Below are 17,311 nucleotides of genomic sequence, written 5' to 3'. Positions count from 1 at the left end.
CGGCTCGACCCTCTCCTAATCCCTCCACCCGGTCGCTCCCGGTGGCGGCGGATGGGGCGGCCGCACCGAGACCGCGTGGTGGCGGGGCGGTGTTTGCAGCGCGGGGGCCGCCTCGCAAAAAAAGCGCCCACCTCCGCGCTCCGGGCTTGCCTTTCCCCTTCCTGTGCTGCTTTTTTAAAAATTCATTTTTAATTTTTTTTTTATTATTATTCGCCTTTTTATAAGTTACACCCCCCGGGTCCACCCGTCTGTGTCCTCCCGCCGCTCCACCTGACCGGCGGGGGAAGTAGGGCGTCCGCCCCCCGGGGAGGTGGTGTGTGTGTGTGTCGGGGGGGTCTTTTGTTCCCGGCGCTCCCGCGCCTCCGCCCGCCGTTTCCCCCCCCTCCGCCGCCGGTGGAGCCCGGCGGCGGTAACGGGCGGGGAACGGGGCGCCGGGACCGGCCCCCCCCCGCCTAGCTCCGCGCCATGCGGTGTTGGGCGGAAAGCGGCCCCCTCCCGCACCGCGCTACGCGACCAGGCTCTACTTCTTCGAGTATCTTTTATCGCTGTTATTTTATTTATTTAAAAAAAAAAAAAACAACCAACAAAACCTCCAAACTTGCAGCTTTTTGCCAGGGAAGCGCTCCCCGGTCGCGCTCTCCCTTTCAAAGGTATAAAAAGTTGCCGTCTCCTCTCCTACCCCCCCCCCTTCCCAACCCTCCGTCTCCGGATGCGTGTAGCTAAAGGGATTTAAAAGGACCTGCCAAACCTGTTGTTTACCCGCCTGTGCCTGAGCGGGGCTGAATCCCGCCAGCCCCGGGGGCTCCCCCGGCGGGAACGGCCCTGGCTCATCCCACAAAGAGCTTTGGTCCCGTCGGGCAGCCCTTCGGATCCGAATTATTCAATGATCATTATTAGAAAGGAAGAAGAAGAAAAAAACAAGTTTAGAGGTGCGCCCCGGCGCTGTAGTGCGGTAGGCAGGCGGTGTGGGATGCGGCTCCTCAACCTGCTGCTGGGTGCCCAAAGCACGTGTGTGGCGGGGCCTCTGCCACCATCCCCTCGTGGTTGGGGAGGGAAAGGGGGGAGGAGAAGGCCCGGTGTCCTGAACCCAGCCCAGACCTTCATCCCCTCTGTACTGGAGGCTGAGCGATGTCCTTGAACGCAAGCTGATGGCAACGTGCTCCTTTTCATTCTGAATTTTAATTCGGCGCTGGTGGGAGGCGGTAGGTTGACAGCCGTGGAGATGTCTGTTTACCCCTTTTCACAAGGCAAGCCAGGAGGGTGACAGTTTCTCAGCAAAGCCATGTGTTCTTGCTTCCAAAGGTGAGACTGTTGCTGTCAGCCACGTGTGGGGCGTTTGCTGTGGAAACCCCCTTCTCCCCAGTTTCCACATGGCCAGATTCACTGTGCAGTTTACAGTTGTTTGGGTTTTTTAAAACAAAAAAAAAAGAAAAAGATTACACAAACTGTGCAGTGTAGGAACATCAGTGAACTGGAGGCCTTTCTGCTGACACCAGTGGACACTGAACTCCTTTACACTCAGGTAAATTCCAGGTTTCTTGGGATCTGTGGTCCGTGGTAGAAAATCTGCAAGTAACAAGTCGTGGGATTTTTTTCAAACACACCCACAGGCATGCAGCATCCAGCTCCCACTGAAAGTAGGTGGGATTGAGTGCCAGAGCCTCTGGGAAAAATTCCTCCTCGCTTCTCTCCCAGCCGTGAGATTCTCAAGGAGAAGCTAATTGCCTACGTTCACAGGCTTTCCTTTAAAGAGAAAACATCACTGACTTCTTAGTAGAAGAGGATGTTAGAAGAGTTGATAAATTCACAAAGGTTAAAAATAAACAACATTAAAACTGACGGTTTGTTGTCGTACACAGGCTGAACGGCGCTTTCTGTGCCACCAAACTCTGCTTTGCATTCATTCTTAACACCTGATGCTTCCTACCTCTTTCATAACAAGATGAACGACATGTACGGTCCAACTTGACAACCACCTTCTTCAGACTTGCACCCCTTGTAGCACTTGCTTTTTAACAGAAAGCAGCAGCAGCAAGTGAGCTGGGGCTTGTAAACTGAGTGGTTGAGCAGAATGCATGGGCGGGACTCCATTTCATGACTCAACCCTTTGCATTTCTGTAGAACGTGCTCAGTCCAAAGTCCAAGTGAAATGACCAGTAATATTACTTCAGGACATGGAAATGTATCCTTTTTAATGAAGTCACTTCAGCTATTCTGCCAAAATATTACTACTACTTCTGGTCAAGCCCCCATCAGGTATGTTACCCTCTTAAAAAACAAACAAAAACAACCCCAAAAAAAACCAAAACGCAAAATATAACAAACCAAAACTGTCTCGTGTGTCTCATGATCTCAAGTGTCAGTGATGCTTTTTCAGTAGCAGGTGGTTGCAAACAGCATCATACCAGCTGCAGTGACTGTACTGAGATAAGCATCGCAGACTGAGCTCCAGCACTTGCTGGAGAACATCCCAAGTTTTCCTTGCAGGGCTCCTCGTTAAGCTGAGCGTGTCGTTAGTTATGCAATAGGAGTTTCGGAGGGGAAGTTCTCTCTCAAGAAGGAATGTCTGCAGGTGGGACAGGTTTGGGATTATGTTTTTTTTTTTCCCCTATGCAAATTTTACTGATTACTGTTTTCATGCTTTCGCCTATCCCTGCTGGAGCACTAACCGCACGGCAGTTCAGAGGAACACCCAAGTGGCTTAGCCTTTCACTCTTTTGTCTAAATAGGTGAGGTGCTTATTTCCCGCTGAAGATCAGCAGGTAAGTAGGCTCCTTTGTGACCTGACTACTTCTGAACAGCTTGTGACCCAGCCAGGATGCGGTGGAGGCTCAAACACAAGAAAGAAATGTCCACTTTGATTTTTGATACACGCTTGGTAGCTGCTGCCAGTTGCATCTGGTGTGCTAAGATTTCACTGCAGCGCTGCGTGCACAATGCTAGCTGCAGACAACTACCAGCAAAAGAGCGACTGACTTATTTTGGCAAAGGAAAGATTCCTGAAGATGTAGTTTTTACTTTCTAGTGGTTTTGCTCAGCTCATTGAGTAAAAACTCCGTAGGATGCTGTGTCATTCAGATGTGCCTGGGCTGTAGTGGCCAAATACAGCTTTCCTCTGAGTAAAGTTGTTTTAGGTGGAGAGAGGAAGGGAAGTGAAAGGAAAGTCTAAGGATATATGGGACTAGAAGGGTGTACAGACAGCATGCACCATTCTACAGTTCTGGTTGTTGGAAGTTAGTCACCATACTTTGAGCTATAAGGACAGATGATAATGTAAAAAATATTTTTGCAAAGACTCAAGTTCTATTTTCAGATGACTCCGGTTAGCCTGGTCTCTGACTTCTTGCAGCATTAAAATACGGTTTTCTGGGGTCCAATTTTAACTTTTATTCCAAAGCTGCTTTTTGAAGCATGTAAACTCCGGGGGGAGGTATGTTTGCATTGAGTCTCTGATATAGATCAGCTCCTCTGTTGATGTACAATTCTCTGTTCCACAGTTGATTTTCCATAGAGGTATTGCAGTTTATTTCAGCAGAAGGACAGGCCCAAGAATTTATTAGCGAGACGAGTGACTCTGCTTCTGGCGCCGTAGACAGCTCTGAAAGCATTTTTCGTGTGTGTGCACGTGCCTGGGTGTATGCACTTGCAGATGTAAAAGCCAGAGCATGTATATTCTTTCTATATAAAGGCATCTGTTTCTTTTCCTTTAAAAGAAAAAAAAAAAAAAGTATAATTTCGGCTATATTTCTTAGTTCTGATGAAAAGCTGTGGAGATGAGCATGGTGAGATTTTTACTGACCAGAACTGGCTGCATCAACATACGCAGGCTAGGTTGTATTTTTTTTCTGTAGCCCAACTTCAGGGAGGCTGTGCTAAGGCTGTTTTGTACACGGAAGGGAAAATAAAATTATTTGCAGGGGTTCTCCTCTTTGATGATGTACTGGCAGTTTTGGGTCTGAGTGAGGAGATGGGAAGAAGGGAAGGTATTGAGTAGTTGGACTGGCATCCCTCTGCTCTCCCATAACCCCAGGGAATGTCTCTCTTTCAGCTTTGCAAGAAGCAGGTGAGCACGTTGCTTCCGACTGGCCTGATAATTGTGTTACAAAGGGAGACATGCCTGCCTTCCAGGAATTCCTTCCTTTCTATTATAAAGGGTTTTCATTCTTCTTGGGTGATCAGGAAGAATGCAGAAGGAATCTGGAAGAGCGAATGAAAGTGGCTCAGCTTTTCTTATTTTAAAATCTGGAAGAGTTCAGAAGTTCTTCCCCAACTTGAAAACTTAATGAGCGTTCTGAAGCAATACCTCCTTTTAATTTAGATCATCAAATTAAATTTTGCAAAGGAAACTAAGCACCAGATTCTAGTCCTGACAGGTAACGAAAGTGCAAAACCATTTTCACACAAGCATGATGCATGCTGCTTTGTACCAGCCTTTCACAAGTGTAACAAACAGGGTGTGGGTTGTTTCTTCTTCTTTTTTTTTTTTTTTAATTTCTCACCTACTTTACTGTTCTCTGCTTAACTCCATACTTTTTGCAAGACAAGTCTCTATTTTTGGTGCTGCTTTTCCAAAAGTGAGAGGGCAGAGGGATGGAGAGAGCTTTTTCCTTTTCCTGCAGTCTTTTCTGAGTCTGTTCAAATTGCTAAAACAGTTGGTTAAAGCAGAACTTGGGGGAATAGCACATTTTCCTTTTTGCAGAGAAACTAGGGAGGAGGAGGACCACTTTTCCCATGATGTGGGGCAATACTGCTCCTCTCCTTGTGCAGGTGAACCTCCATTTCTGCAGAATGACCAGTACACTCCACTGGGATTCCTGATTCTGGGCTGGTGAGCCGTCCCTTCCCACTTCTGTGCAACGGCTGATTTAAAAGACGTCACGTATTTTAATCACATGCTTAAATTTGACGAATAATAACGTGCTTAAATTTGGCCAAATTGTCTTGGGTAATGCTTTTTAACCTCTATGGAAGTTACTTCACTCCTACTTACCATCTTTTTATCTGTCCCAAAATTCACATGGTTGAACTCGCGCAGCTAATATTGAGGTGTTACGGCAGTTGCCAGTCAAGCTCTCTGGTGCTAATTTGAAATCTAAATTGCAAAGGTTTCAAGATAAACCTTTTAAAGGGCACAGTCGTGTCCTTTTAAGTACACTAAAGTCTATAGAAATGTAGTGTTAACTCCAGCACTAGACGCACAATTATGGTTTAGAATGGAAGCTGAGACGGAGAGCTCTAAGTTTAGCAATGCTGATAAGTACTTCTAGGCTCAAATGCTTTACGTTAGCTATTAAGCTCTCCAGCTGACTGAATATTTAGTGTATAATGGTCAAATAGCAACTGTTTAGGATTAAATGTGTAACTGGACGGACGCCTTCCATTTATAACTGCACTTCGATGCAGTTGTCAGAGAAATCTGTTTTACTTGTGGTTTTGCTACTAGCTTTTCCCCGTTCAGGCATGATATATGGTAATACCGTTGCTGACCATTCATCAAGTGGGAAACAGATGGCACTAGTTTCCCTTCTATTGAAAGATGTTGCTGAAAGGCTGCTCCTGTGAGAATGGCAGCAACGATGCAAAACAAAATATTTTCAGAATATATGTGCCTGATGCCAGTCAACATTAATTGTAAAACATGCATCTTGTTCTCCTGTGGTATAAATACCAGCTGTTGACAGAGATTGTCTCATCAGTGACTGGATTTCTGGAAGGAAACGGGTTAGGAAGTAAATCACATTGTTGATATCAGTTCTGTGTCTTGTCCTGTAACAGTCAAGATGCTCTCACTGCTTAAGTTTTGCAGTACTGATGAACCTTGAGTCTGCAATTAATTAGTCTTTGACTTTCTAAAGAAAAGCACCAGACCGCGGACTTAACATTGTGGTAGTCAAACAAAATCTAAAATTTCTCGATGGCAGTTGAAAATTCCCAGGTGAATATGCTGTTGGATCTCCAGTGGCTTGTTAAACACGGTGCCCTCAGATGCTAAGAAACAAAATCCATACTCTTAGGTGTTTGCCTAGATACTCTTGTTTATTTGGCTTGACAGTCCAGGGATACTAACCTGGTTTGGCTGTGCATTCATTTGCTGTGTGTCCCTGAAAACATATCCAAGCAGAAGCAGAGAGTCTAACCATCACTCAGCAAGCCCATTCAGCAGGTTGCTAGTTAGATATGTTCTTTTACTTACTACAGGTGCCCTTGGCCTCCACGCCAATGCTCTGCTAATAGAAGGAGCAGTGAATCTCATAAGAAGCCTGGCAGCCTTTGGGGTGACTTGGCTGGATATTTGCACAAGTCGTCCCTGGGAGAACCTAGCCATAGGTGAGCTCCCTGTGTTGCAAATGTGCACAAAGAAGAAAGGAATACAGCCCCTCAAGCCTTTGACAAACAGCATGAGTTTGGACAGGAGTGAAGGACAGACCTATCCCCTCTCTCTCTCCTAAGCTGAAAACTTCAGGAGATCTCTGGACTTGAGCAAGTCCCTTGCTGTCAACAGTCTCTGCAAGGGGTTTGGTCAAGACGGGCTTGTTGGAGAGTTGACTTGCGTCTTGACACGAGTTTGTGTTGACACATGTAATTGCAAGGTGACACAGCCTCAGTGGGCACCAAGTGGTCTTGTATTATAAACTGAAATGTAAACGTGTGCTTTCAGCTGCATATGGGTTCCTTAATGGGTTTTGTGTGAGTATTAACCGACAGTATTAGATAAAAGCTTTGCTTTTCTGTTGTTCTCGGGAGCCTGGGAACCTTGTGCAGAACCTCGTGTGTTTGTTTTGCAGTGCTGCCATGCTCTAATCTTCCCCTCTGGGGTGGGGGGATGTATTTTTATATCGATGTAGAGGACTCTGACTAGGCTTGGGGTGGTTCTGTAGCTTTTGCTGTGGTCCTGCAAAAACACACGGGACCTTTTTCCCCCACATGGAGTCTCTGTCTGTCAGTAAGGTAAGCATGATGCTAGGTATGGTCATTTTTTGGAAGCATATTTTTGACCTCACCTGAACCTGCTTTTCAAATTATTTTAGTGCTGTAATGATGTGGCAAATGTAGTGCTGTAGACTGAAGATTTCAAGTTAGTTTTCTCTGTCCCTCTGGAGGATATTAGAATTACATCCCTCACCTTCCTGCAGGTGGGAGATCTGAGGACAGATCCCTATGCCGCATACATTCACCAGTAACCCAGGCTGGGTTGCTGGGACTTGGCAGGCCCTGGGACTGAGAAGTTGTGGAGTTCCCTCTCACCAGGCTTGCCCACAAGCGGTGGAGATGCTGCTCTCCCCAAAGTCCTGCCTGGGTCTTTCAGTAGTATTTGTGGGCAGGAGAGGTAGTTTTCTGTTGGCTTCTACAGGAATGTAAGGACTTGGCCTTTCGTTAAGGGGAGAGGGGGAAATCTTGTGTTATTGCGTGGCTCCATCTAATTTTAATTTTTTAAAAGCAGAAGTTCTTAGCGGGGGGGAACCTGTTCTCATGGAGTTTCCTGCAGCCGGTGACCTGTCTCCTCTCCGAGCAGCTGGTGTGTGATAAGCAGCAGAGGTGGCTGCTTGGTCCCTGCAGCGGGTGGTTGGGGCAAACCTTGCACCGTGGTCTGTTTAAAGAGAGAACATCTTGGAACGGTCCCCGTCTGCGTTGTGAGAGAGATGCTGTGTGGCCTGTGAGGACTTGCTGTGCGCCCAGGCCCAGCGCCAGGAAAGCACCAGCTTTACTCAGTTGTTGCTTTGGTTTTTTGAAGGGCTCTGGGAGCTGTTTGCTCTGACAGCTTCTCGTGCCACGTCAGACTGCCCCAGTCTGCACTGGGGAGTAACTGGGGCTCGGGGAGAACTGATTTGGCGGTGGGGGACATCATGAGAAAAGAAGGCTCCGGGGAGACCTTATAGCAGCCTTTCAATACCTGAAGGGTGCCTATAGAAGAGCTGGAGAAGGACTCTTTGACAGGAAGTTTAATGATAGGACAAGGGGAAACGGTTTTAAATTGGAAGAAAAAAGATTCAGATTAGATGTCAGGAAGAAATTTTTTACTATGAGGGTGGTGAGACACTGGAACAGGTTGCCCAGGGAAGTTGTGGATGCCCCATCCCTGGAGGTGTTCAAGGCCAGGCTGGATGGGGCCTTGAGCAACCTGCTCTAGTGGGAGGTGTCCCTGCCCATGGCAGGGGGGTTGGAACTAGATGGTCTTTGAGGTCCCTTCCAACCCTAACCATTCTATGTGTTGAAGGGGTCTTTGTCGTGGTGACTGCAGTAAATCCACTCGTGACTAACTTTAAAGGTTTCTGCCTGGAAGACACCTCCGTTGTACGTTACCTGCTCTGATAGCAAATCCCAGCCCGGGTGTAGTGGAAAGGGTGGGCAGACCTCTAAAAGCAGCATGGCTTTTGGCTTTCTGAGCTGGAGCTGGTGATTAAGATGAAACAACTTCCCTGTACATGGAGAACCTTTTGCTCTGGCGTCACTGGTGGTGGCTGGGATGTGTGGTAGGCGCATGCTGAAATGTGCCCCGGGGTCCAGCTCCCTGAGCCCATTTTCTAGCTGGGTTTCCTTCCCATGGAAAGCAGGGTGGGGAAGATGGGAGGGCGAGAACCTTGTGCCTGTGCTGACACGGAGCTGGGATGTGGCTGGGATGCTCACCCGGCCCTGAGAATCACAAAGTGCTCCTGGGTCCCTGCAGCAGCGCAGACAGGGCCATCAAGGGCTGGGTGGGACTCCACCCTGCTGGTTTTAGAGCGGCTTTTCAGGTATGTCTGCCCTACAGCCTAGAGGTATGACTGCAGCTCATTTAAAATGACTCCTCCTCACTTTCAACAAGGTTTGGCCAGGGATGTATCCAGCAAACGCTGGTGGTGATGACGATGAGGTGGTTCCAGTGACCCAGGGTTCAGCTGCCAACTATTTATCCAGGGGCTGGGGCAGGTTCACACGGTCTGTCCTGCAGCCTGTTTGGCCACACACGTAGGGCTTTCACTAGCCCAGTCAGCTGCATTCACACCTCTGGGTTGTGCTGTGGTAGATGTGCCCTTAGAGTAGAGTTACGCAGTAAATGAGCTTGTCACGAGTCCTGCTGGATATTGCTTAATACTCCAGCTGTTAATTATTTCATTTTTTTTTAATAAGAAAGTGTGTTCTAGGTGCATCTGCTCTTCAGGGGCAATGCAGGGTAAAGCTATGGCCTAATCTAGCAGTTTCCCATCGTGAATTATAATTTACTTTTGGTTTGCCCAGTGAATTGCCCAGGTTTTTCTTTCAGTATCTAACACTGATAAGTGACACCAGTTCCTCTTTGTTTTCACAGGCTACAGCTGGGAGGAAAAAATGTTTGGCTTTCACAAACCGAAGATGTATCGGAGTATAGAAGGCTGCTGTATTTGCAGAGCTAAGTCTTCCAGTTCTCGTTTCACTGACAGCAAACGTTATGAAAAGGACTTCCAAAATTGTTTTGGGTAAGATTCTTTCTTTAGTCAGCGTTGTGGTCAGTCATGGTGTTGATCTCCAAGCCATGAACCTGACATGCTGTCCCTCTTGTTCTGAGAGACTGAAAGATAAGGTTAGCAGAGGTGGGTGGTGGGGAAGGCTGGCTTCAGCTTCCTCACAACTTTCCAGGCCAAGCCAGGAGGGGCTGGATCCTCTGCTGCTGTGTACGGTACCACTTGGTGGTCCATCTGCTGTTGTTGCCAATGAAGAGCTGCTGTAGATCATAAAGCAAAGGGGTCAGGCTCATGCCTTTCCACCTCACAGCATGTGCAGGGATTTTGACCCCTCTCAGACTGTGTTTTGCACATGTTCCTTAGAAGTTTAAATTCCCGCACAAGATGGTAAACAGCACACATCCATGGAGGTTTTCTGTGGCTCTAAAGACTCAAGAATATTAGGCAAAACTTGCTGGATAAATATATAGCAGTTCCAGCAGGGTTTATGCGGAGTACCTTTTTTCAGGTATTAATGCCTTTGTTCAAAATAGGGCATACCAAGATGTTAATAAAACTTCTCATTGGAAACCCATCCTGAGGAAAACTGAGCATCAAGTAATTAGCTTTCCAATTAGGCAATGTTGCACATAATGTTACTTGAAAGAGTTGGTAAGCAAAACTATAAATGCCAGTGATTTCTTGAACCAGCTGCTGTGACCTTCTAACTTCTTTGAAATAATTCCGAAGAACTTTGAAATTCTGTCTAAATTTGTGTCCATGAATTGTCAGAAAAGCAATTATTTTTTTTACTCTGTTTATTTTAGAGGCGATAAGAATTTCTCCTGTTTATACTGTAGTTTTCCATGAAATTATTTCTCCTGGAAAAAGTCTGTTGTCAATAGATATTTTCTGCTTTTTCTTTCCAGTCTTGTTGGATTACCTCTCATCAAAACCTTAAGCCTGAGTGGAAATTTCATGCATAATATTGAAATCTATATATATACATACCAGTATAGCTGCTCTTGTCTCAAGTGCTTAATGTCATATGTGTAAATCTTTGTAATATTTACAAATATTTCCCTCCCCTTTTTCTAGAAACGCTCCTCTCAAGTGTTGAAAGGACAAAAACAAAGTTTTGTAGTTCTTTGTGTTTACTATAGATTTTTGTATATGAATCTGGTGCTACAGTTTTCCTTGTCATATTTCTTGAGTACTGTCCTTGGCAGTGGAAAAAATGTGTGAAGGCCCGTTACGTTTTTTGTTGTTGTTGTTAACGACAGTAAAGAAGCTTGCAGTGTAGCAGGGCCTTTGGTCTTCTGCTATCTGAAATATGTTTGTCAAGGTAAAAATGCAGTCTTAACGCTGAGCAAATAATGGCTTATCTGAGCCTGCCTGGTTCATCTATAAATGCTTCAAAGTCTTCCCATTTAAATAACTAAAAAAAAAAAATCTACAGTGTATCCCTTTTATATTTCTTTTAGCGTGGATTAGCAGTAGAGATGATTTTTGAAGCAAGCTCGTTAAAGGGAGCGAGTACTGCTGTCATTCCAGTGAATGCTGTTCCTGAAACCTTATCCTATGCTTATGCAGGAGTGTGTGACGTGGTATTTCTTACTCATTCTTGAAGCTCTGTGACAAAGTTAAGAGCTGAATAAGCTTTTGTCTCATCTCTGAGGTCTTTTCCCAAATGTACATTCAAGGAATATGATTATTTCTCCTCCCTCCCTCTACAAGTAAACCAACCAACCCACTGGAACTGTGTGTTGGTGGGGTTTTTTTGTTTGTGGTTTCTTTTCTTTGTTTGGTTGGTTTTGGTTTTTTGTTTGGTTTTGCTTTTTATTATTTCAGCTGAAGCTGATGGAACTGTTTTTGGTGCCCCTCCGGAGGCAGATCACACCACCTTGTTTTTCTATATGGACGAGTGCTTTCTGGTAGTGAGACCTAGTCTTTAAATGGCAGTGTTTGAGTACCTCAGATAAATTGTAATTCCTTAAAGACAGAACTTGAGAACCCATCTTTTCCATCAATTTTTATGCTGCTTGATGTTATCAACTGTGTGTGGGGGGGGTGCTTTTATTAACTGTTGTCAAGTGATTTTTTTTGCTTCTGTTTTTACCAGGCTCCATGAGGCCCGCTCAGGAGATATTTGCAATGCCTGTGTCCTTTTGGTGAAAAGATGGAAAAAATTGCCAGCAGGATCCAAAAAGAACTGGAATCACGTTAGTCATTTATTTCCCTTCCACCCCAAAACTAACTCGTCTCTGCCTTAGTCCATCCTGCTAGTTTGGGGAGATGCTAGCAAGGGTTTGGGTTTTGCTGTTTCCCCCACACTCTCCCTTCCCACCCACAGCATCTCTAAATCCTTCCTGGAGTATTTCCTGTTACATGGCTCTTATCTGTCTTCATTTGGCTTGTGTGCAAATGGGGATTATGCAAGCCCGGGATTGAGTCACAGACTAACTTACCTTGTAATTCCTTGTTTTCACAAGCTCATAACTTTGTCCAAAAGTCTCCTGTGACACTCAAAACATTTCAAATTTGGCCTCTTTCCAAAATTCATTGCTCCCTTTTTTAAGCTCTTTTTTTTTTTTTAATGGCTTGAACAAGCAAGGTGACTTGCTCAAGCAACACATAAATCAATGTCATTTAGTCATATAATTACAATGACTAATATCTTGCAGCTATTCCCACTCATATATTCTGTTTTGATACATCTAATTCAGTTTGGGCCTAGGGCTGGGAAGATGATCAGGATTCTTTGTGTATGTTATAATCTTTATTCAGGAAACCTTGATGATAATGGGAGCCAGAACTATGGTTATTACTACCACCAGCTTTATTCAGAAGTTAAATTGATGATTTTCTAAAAAACTCCAGGGCAAATGCTTGGCAGACACTCTTAATTGAATCTGTATTGGCTTAAACAACTGTTGTCTACTAAACTGAATTTGTCAAAAATGTGAAGAAGGCAAAAATTGAACTGAATGTGTTTTTTTAAACTAGTTTGCTGTCTTTCGCTACAGACTTAGTCTCTTACAAACTAGATTTAAATGAAACGTAGGCGTGTCAGTGCACAGAACTGCCTTGGTTTAACAAAATTGGTTTTGAAAACCTTCAGTGAAGTCAGTACAGGTACCCTGACCAGGGCGTTATCTGGGCATGATGCAGCAGTATTATGCATGTGTTTTCTGTGTTCTAGGTAGTAGATGCCAGGGCTGGACCCAGTCTTAAAACAACATTGAAACCAAAGAAAATGAAAACTCTGTCTGGAAGCAGGATAAAGAGCAATCAAATCAGCAAACTACAAAAGGAATTCAAGCGGCACAGTAAGTGGATCCAAAGAGATTTTGGCAATAAACTTTGACCTCCCCTAACATAGTTATCAGCCTTTTTCGCCCATATATGTTTTCGGCTCGGTCTTTTTAGTTGGCCTAGATTTTTTTCCCTTTTAAATTCCTACCATGTTTCCTCTGTGCAGTTTCCTTACACCTTCCTCTGCCAGTCTGGGTGATTTCTTTCCACTAGCACTTATGCTTGTCAAATAGATTTGCATCCATAGCTTTCCAACAAAGCCATCTGCCAGTTACACTCTAAATGTATATCGGTAGTTTAGGTTTTTCCAAAGCAAACCTTCCAGCTTCTTAACTGTTGCTGACTTGTTTTTCTCACTCTCTTTCAATTATCCTACCTGGCCTGAAGGAAGAGCTCTCCAAACAATCAGTAAAGGCCCTGACCCAAAGAGCTTGTATCACCTCATTCAACATGCTGTAGTTAATCTTTATTTATTGTGTTACTGTAGGTGCTAAAGATGCTAACTAAAAGGTTGGCTAGTAGGCCCTCTCTTAAGGTGTGCTGCATCTGCAGTTTGTAGTCTCAATCCAGCAAAGCTCAATACTACCTCACCCATTGCACTAATGAGAAGAGCTTTGCAGGACTTGAACTGAATGGGTAAGAAAGGAGATTGAGAAAGTACTAGGTCTGAAGCACGGATCCTGATCAACTTCAAGGATCTTTCGTTGATTCCAGAGCAGGACCAGGATCTTATCCAAAGCATGGCCTGCACAGGCTAGGTTTGAGAGCCAGGAACTGAGCCCTGATCCTGAACCTCTTTCCAGTCCCTCATGTCCAAGGATCCCCTCTAGTTCCAAGTTCACCCTCCCAAATGCTGAGTGATAGTGTCTCTGTTGAAATCAGCAGGGGCAAGTGAAAAATGGGTTGTCGTCGTTAGGTTTTTCTTGTTAATTAAAAAAAGTCTGCGTCTCTGTTCCCAATCCACATGAGGATAAGTCGTTGGATGCATGTCCTGATTCTTGCATTTATTCTTTTCCTTACAGATTCTGATGCCCACAGCACCACTTCGAGTGCCTCCCCAGCTCAGTCACCCTGTTACAGCAACCAGTCTGACGATGGGTCTGACACAGAGATGAGCGCTGGGGCCAGCAGAACACCAGTTTTCTCCTTTTTAGATCTCACGTATTGGAAAAGGTAAAAAGCAACAGAACGTGTACTCTGTGCAGATAGCAGTTTGCATCACGTACATAGTGCTTGTTTCTGCTTCTTCAGGAATTTGCTGCTGTTGAACTTCATTTCTTTTAAGGATATAATTTAAGTCACAGAGTATTATACAATGTGTGTCTTTGGGGAAAAAAAATCTCCAGTTCCCTGAATACTAATGCAGTTGCTGGAAAATATTTTTAGGTTTTGGGGGGTAATGGATAATATTCCTGACTGTCGTTATCTTGTCTTAGAAGTGTGTTCCGTAGACGTGATGTGTTGACAAGTACAACAGTGCTCTCAGCTTGCCAGCAAAACACAGCATTTGATTTGGTTGACCTGTGATGGTAGTCATTTCAAAAAAAAAAAAAAAAAAATCAATCTGGAGTGGGAGGAAACCCACAAGATTTTCTGGGAGCTGAAGGGCTTGTTATCCTTTATTGCATGTTATGACACAGTAATCCCTTGTTTAGCTAATTGCTCTATTGTGACTTTGCTGCCTCCTCTCAAATAGTGTTTGCAAGTGTGTTGTAGTCAAGGTTAGTTCAGCCCAGATAGATGTGTGCCTGAAACTTCTCTGGGAAGCAAAATGGGAGACTAGTTTTGTATAGACATGGGCTTGGTGTCTTGTTTTGTTGTTTTCTTTTGTTTGTTTGGTTGGTTTTTTTCTTTTCCTAAAGCAGTGTTGTGGATTTAGACACAGGCTTGTGTCTCTGTCCTCTGAGCTGGAGTTTCAGAAAAGTACTCTTAGGTCAAACTGATTTTTTGCATTTCTGTGAATTCCGTATATTCTAACCACACAAACTATCTGTCTCTCTGCTATTTCTTCCAGGCAAAAGGTCTGCTGTGGAATTATTTACAAAGGGCGTTTTGGAGAAGTCCTCATAGACACTCATCTCTTCAAACCTTGCTGTAGCAATAAAAAGTCTGCCACTGAGAAGCCAGAACAAGAAGGACCACAATCTCCAGCAATCTCCACCCAAGAGGAGTGGTGACTTCCTTGGATAGCTGCAGAAGGTTATACAGATCCTCTTATTCTCTGGAAAAATACTAGAAATGTGACTGTTCACTTTGGACACCTGCTATGCTGCCAAAAGACTATTCCCTAGAACTGTTTTGGGTTTTACTGCTACAATTCCACAAACTCTGAAGTCAGTTTGTATCCTTTCAGAAAGACTGTACATAATATTTAAGATGCTATGGAACACTTAGCAAAGCTGAATGCTGCTGCAAGGTTGTCCCTCTAATCCTCCTTCCCCCACTTCCCTCCCACTCGCTTCACAAGTGAACTTGAGGATGGGGTTTTGTATATTAAAGTATATGTAGTTCATGTTTCTGTATTGAAAGAAGCAGTGGTGTAAGGCATTTTTTAAAGTTGGTTGGTAACCTCCCTTAAATCCCCAAGAAAATATTTCATTCTTAGACATGTATGAGTCAATAAGATGAACTAATACATAGAAATGTTATAAGTCACCTCTCTAGTTATATAAATATATTTTTTTAAAGGTGTGGAGATTTCACCCTATACTACTGACGTAACAAATATTTCATCCATCCGATGTGATACAGACTGGTAAACTGCAGACACCTCTACTACAAGTGGCAGTTATCCCAGAAGGCACCCAACATAAAATACTCTTAAGAAGCAGTGGGAGAGCTCTCCTCCTTAGCTAAGGAGGACAATTTACCTAAGAATTGAACATAGCAAAATGGGAGGCTGCTTTGTTTTAGGCATGGACCTGCTGGAGACAAGCTCTGAAGAAAAGGATCTGGGGGTCCTGGTGGACAACAAAATGACAATGAGCAAACAGTGTGCTCTTGTGGCCAGGAGGGCCAACGGAATCCTGGGCTGCATAGGGAAGAGTGTGGCCAGCAGGTCAAGGGAGGTCATTCTGCCCCTCTGCTCTGCACTGGTGAGGCCACAACTGGAATCCTGCGTCCAGTTCTGGGCTCCCCAGTTCAAGAGGGACAGGGAACTACTGGAAAGAGTCCAGCATAGGGCTACAAAGATGATTCAAGGACTGGAGCATCTCCCTTATGAGGAAAGACTGAGAGAGCTGGGACTCTTTAGTCTGGAGAAGAGAAGGCTGAGGGGAGACCTTATTAATGCCTGCAAGTATCTCAAGGGCGGGCTGAGGGAGGAGGGAACCAGACTCTTTTCAGTAGTTGCCAGTGAGAGGACAAGGGGCAACGGGCACAAGGTGGAACACAAAGGGTTCCACTTGAATATGAGGAAGAACTTTTTCACAGTGAGGGTGACAGAGCCCTGGAACAGGCTGCCCAGGGAGGGTGTGGAGTCCCCTTCTCTGGAGATTTTCAAGTCCCGCCTGGATGCAGTCCTGAGTAACATGCTCTGACAAGCTCTGGGTGGTCCTGCTTCAGCAGGGGAGTTGGACTAGATGATCTCTACAGTCCCTTCCAACTCTGAAAATTCAGTGAAGCCCAGAAGCAGATACCCTGGGCTTCATGTAGTAACTGACTGGTGATTAAAGATGGACCTAGAAAACATCTTGATGCCCAAGTGTAGATGATGGCCAAAACTGAGTAGCTTCTATCTGTTAGGCCAGTGCAGCTGAAATGTGACCACAGACCAGATTCCCTGCTGGTTTTGGACCTGACATAGAACCGAACCCCTCGCTAAGCAAATTGGGCTCTGGTCCGGGGGTGTAATCTGTTTCCAGGCTGGGGTCTGGATTAAGATTGCTGTTTTGGAACCCTTCCCTGGCAGTGCTTCTCTGTGTTTCCGTTTTGGTTTTGTTTGTTTGCTTAAACCAGTAGATCAATGCTTTTGTGAATACTGGACTTGCAGCAAATTCTGAAAAGTTCTGTTAAGAATGGTGCTGTACTGAGTCGCGGCAGCTCTGTTTGTGTACACGATCAAAAGTTGGTGTTTCTGACATGGATTCTCAGGCAGGCTCCTGTGCAAACCCTTGTGACACTCCTTCAAGCAGCTTCCTGGAAGAGTTTGTGCTGCCGTTTTAGCTCCCGATGGCTTCATGTTCCCTTTATGAAGGTTTAACTCCTGTAAATTGGGAATTCTGCTGTTTTTTTGTTCGTTTCTGTTTTGGGGTGGGGGAGGGGGGACTTTTCTTACTCTTTTGGGATATTCTACAATGGATTGCTACAAGCTTTCCCTTTTGTGAGAGTCGAGTCATCGGGGTGATACTGTGGTGGATAGGGCTTAGGGCTGGATTTCCATGTAATCTCACTTCCTGAAATGGGAATGGTTAGTAAATGAAAATGTAAGTAGGGAAAGATGCACAGGTTTTAAGAGGAGCCTCTATCCTCAAAGCTTTTTTATTTTCTTGGTTTTCTTTTTATTTTATTTTCCTCTCCGTTGGGTAAGCCAACCTCTGGAGAGAAAGAACATCAGGGGAAACAGGGCTTTGACTTATCACAGCCTTACAGCTTAGAGC

At 44.8% G+C, this 17,311-nt stretch overlaps 1 protein-coding gene across 1 annotated transcript in view; it reads left to right on the top strand.

The window, feature by feature from the left end:
* The window catches only part of FAM60A (family with sequence similarity 60 member A), an 18,100-nt gene extending 2,349 nt beyond the window's left edge, over nucleotides 1-15,751 (top strand). The window contains exons 2-6 of the mRNA XM_014937280.1: nucleotides 9,287-9,434; nucleotides 11,521-11,620; nucleotides 12,601-12,727; nucleotides 13,736-13,886; nucleotides 14,728-15,751. Of these exons, the coding sequence (XP_014792766.1) occupies nucleotides 9,307-9,434; nucleotides 11,521-11,620; nucleotides 12,601-12,727; nucleotides 13,736-13,886; nucleotides 14,728-14,890 (669 nt within the window). The 5' untranslated portion in view covers nucleotides 9,287-9,306 and the 3' untranslated portion in view covers nucleotides 14,891-15,751. The remainder of the gene's footprint in view (nucleotides 1-9,286; nucleotides 9,435-11,520; nucleotides 11,621-12,600; nucleotides 12,728-13,735; nucleotides 13,887-14,727) is intronic.
* Nucleotides 15,752-17,311: the final 1,560 nt, after the last annotated feature.

Source organism: Calidris pugnax, unplaced genomic scaffold (assembly GCF_001431845.1).
Source record: "Calidris pugnax isolate Ruff unplaced genomic scaffold, ASM143184v1 scaffold1, whole genome shotgun sequence".
Lineage (NCBI taxonomy): Eukaryota > Metazoa > Chordata > Aves > Charadriiformes > Scolopacidae > Calidris > Calidris pugnax.
This window is presented reverse-complemented; position numbering and strand designations above follow the sequence as displayed.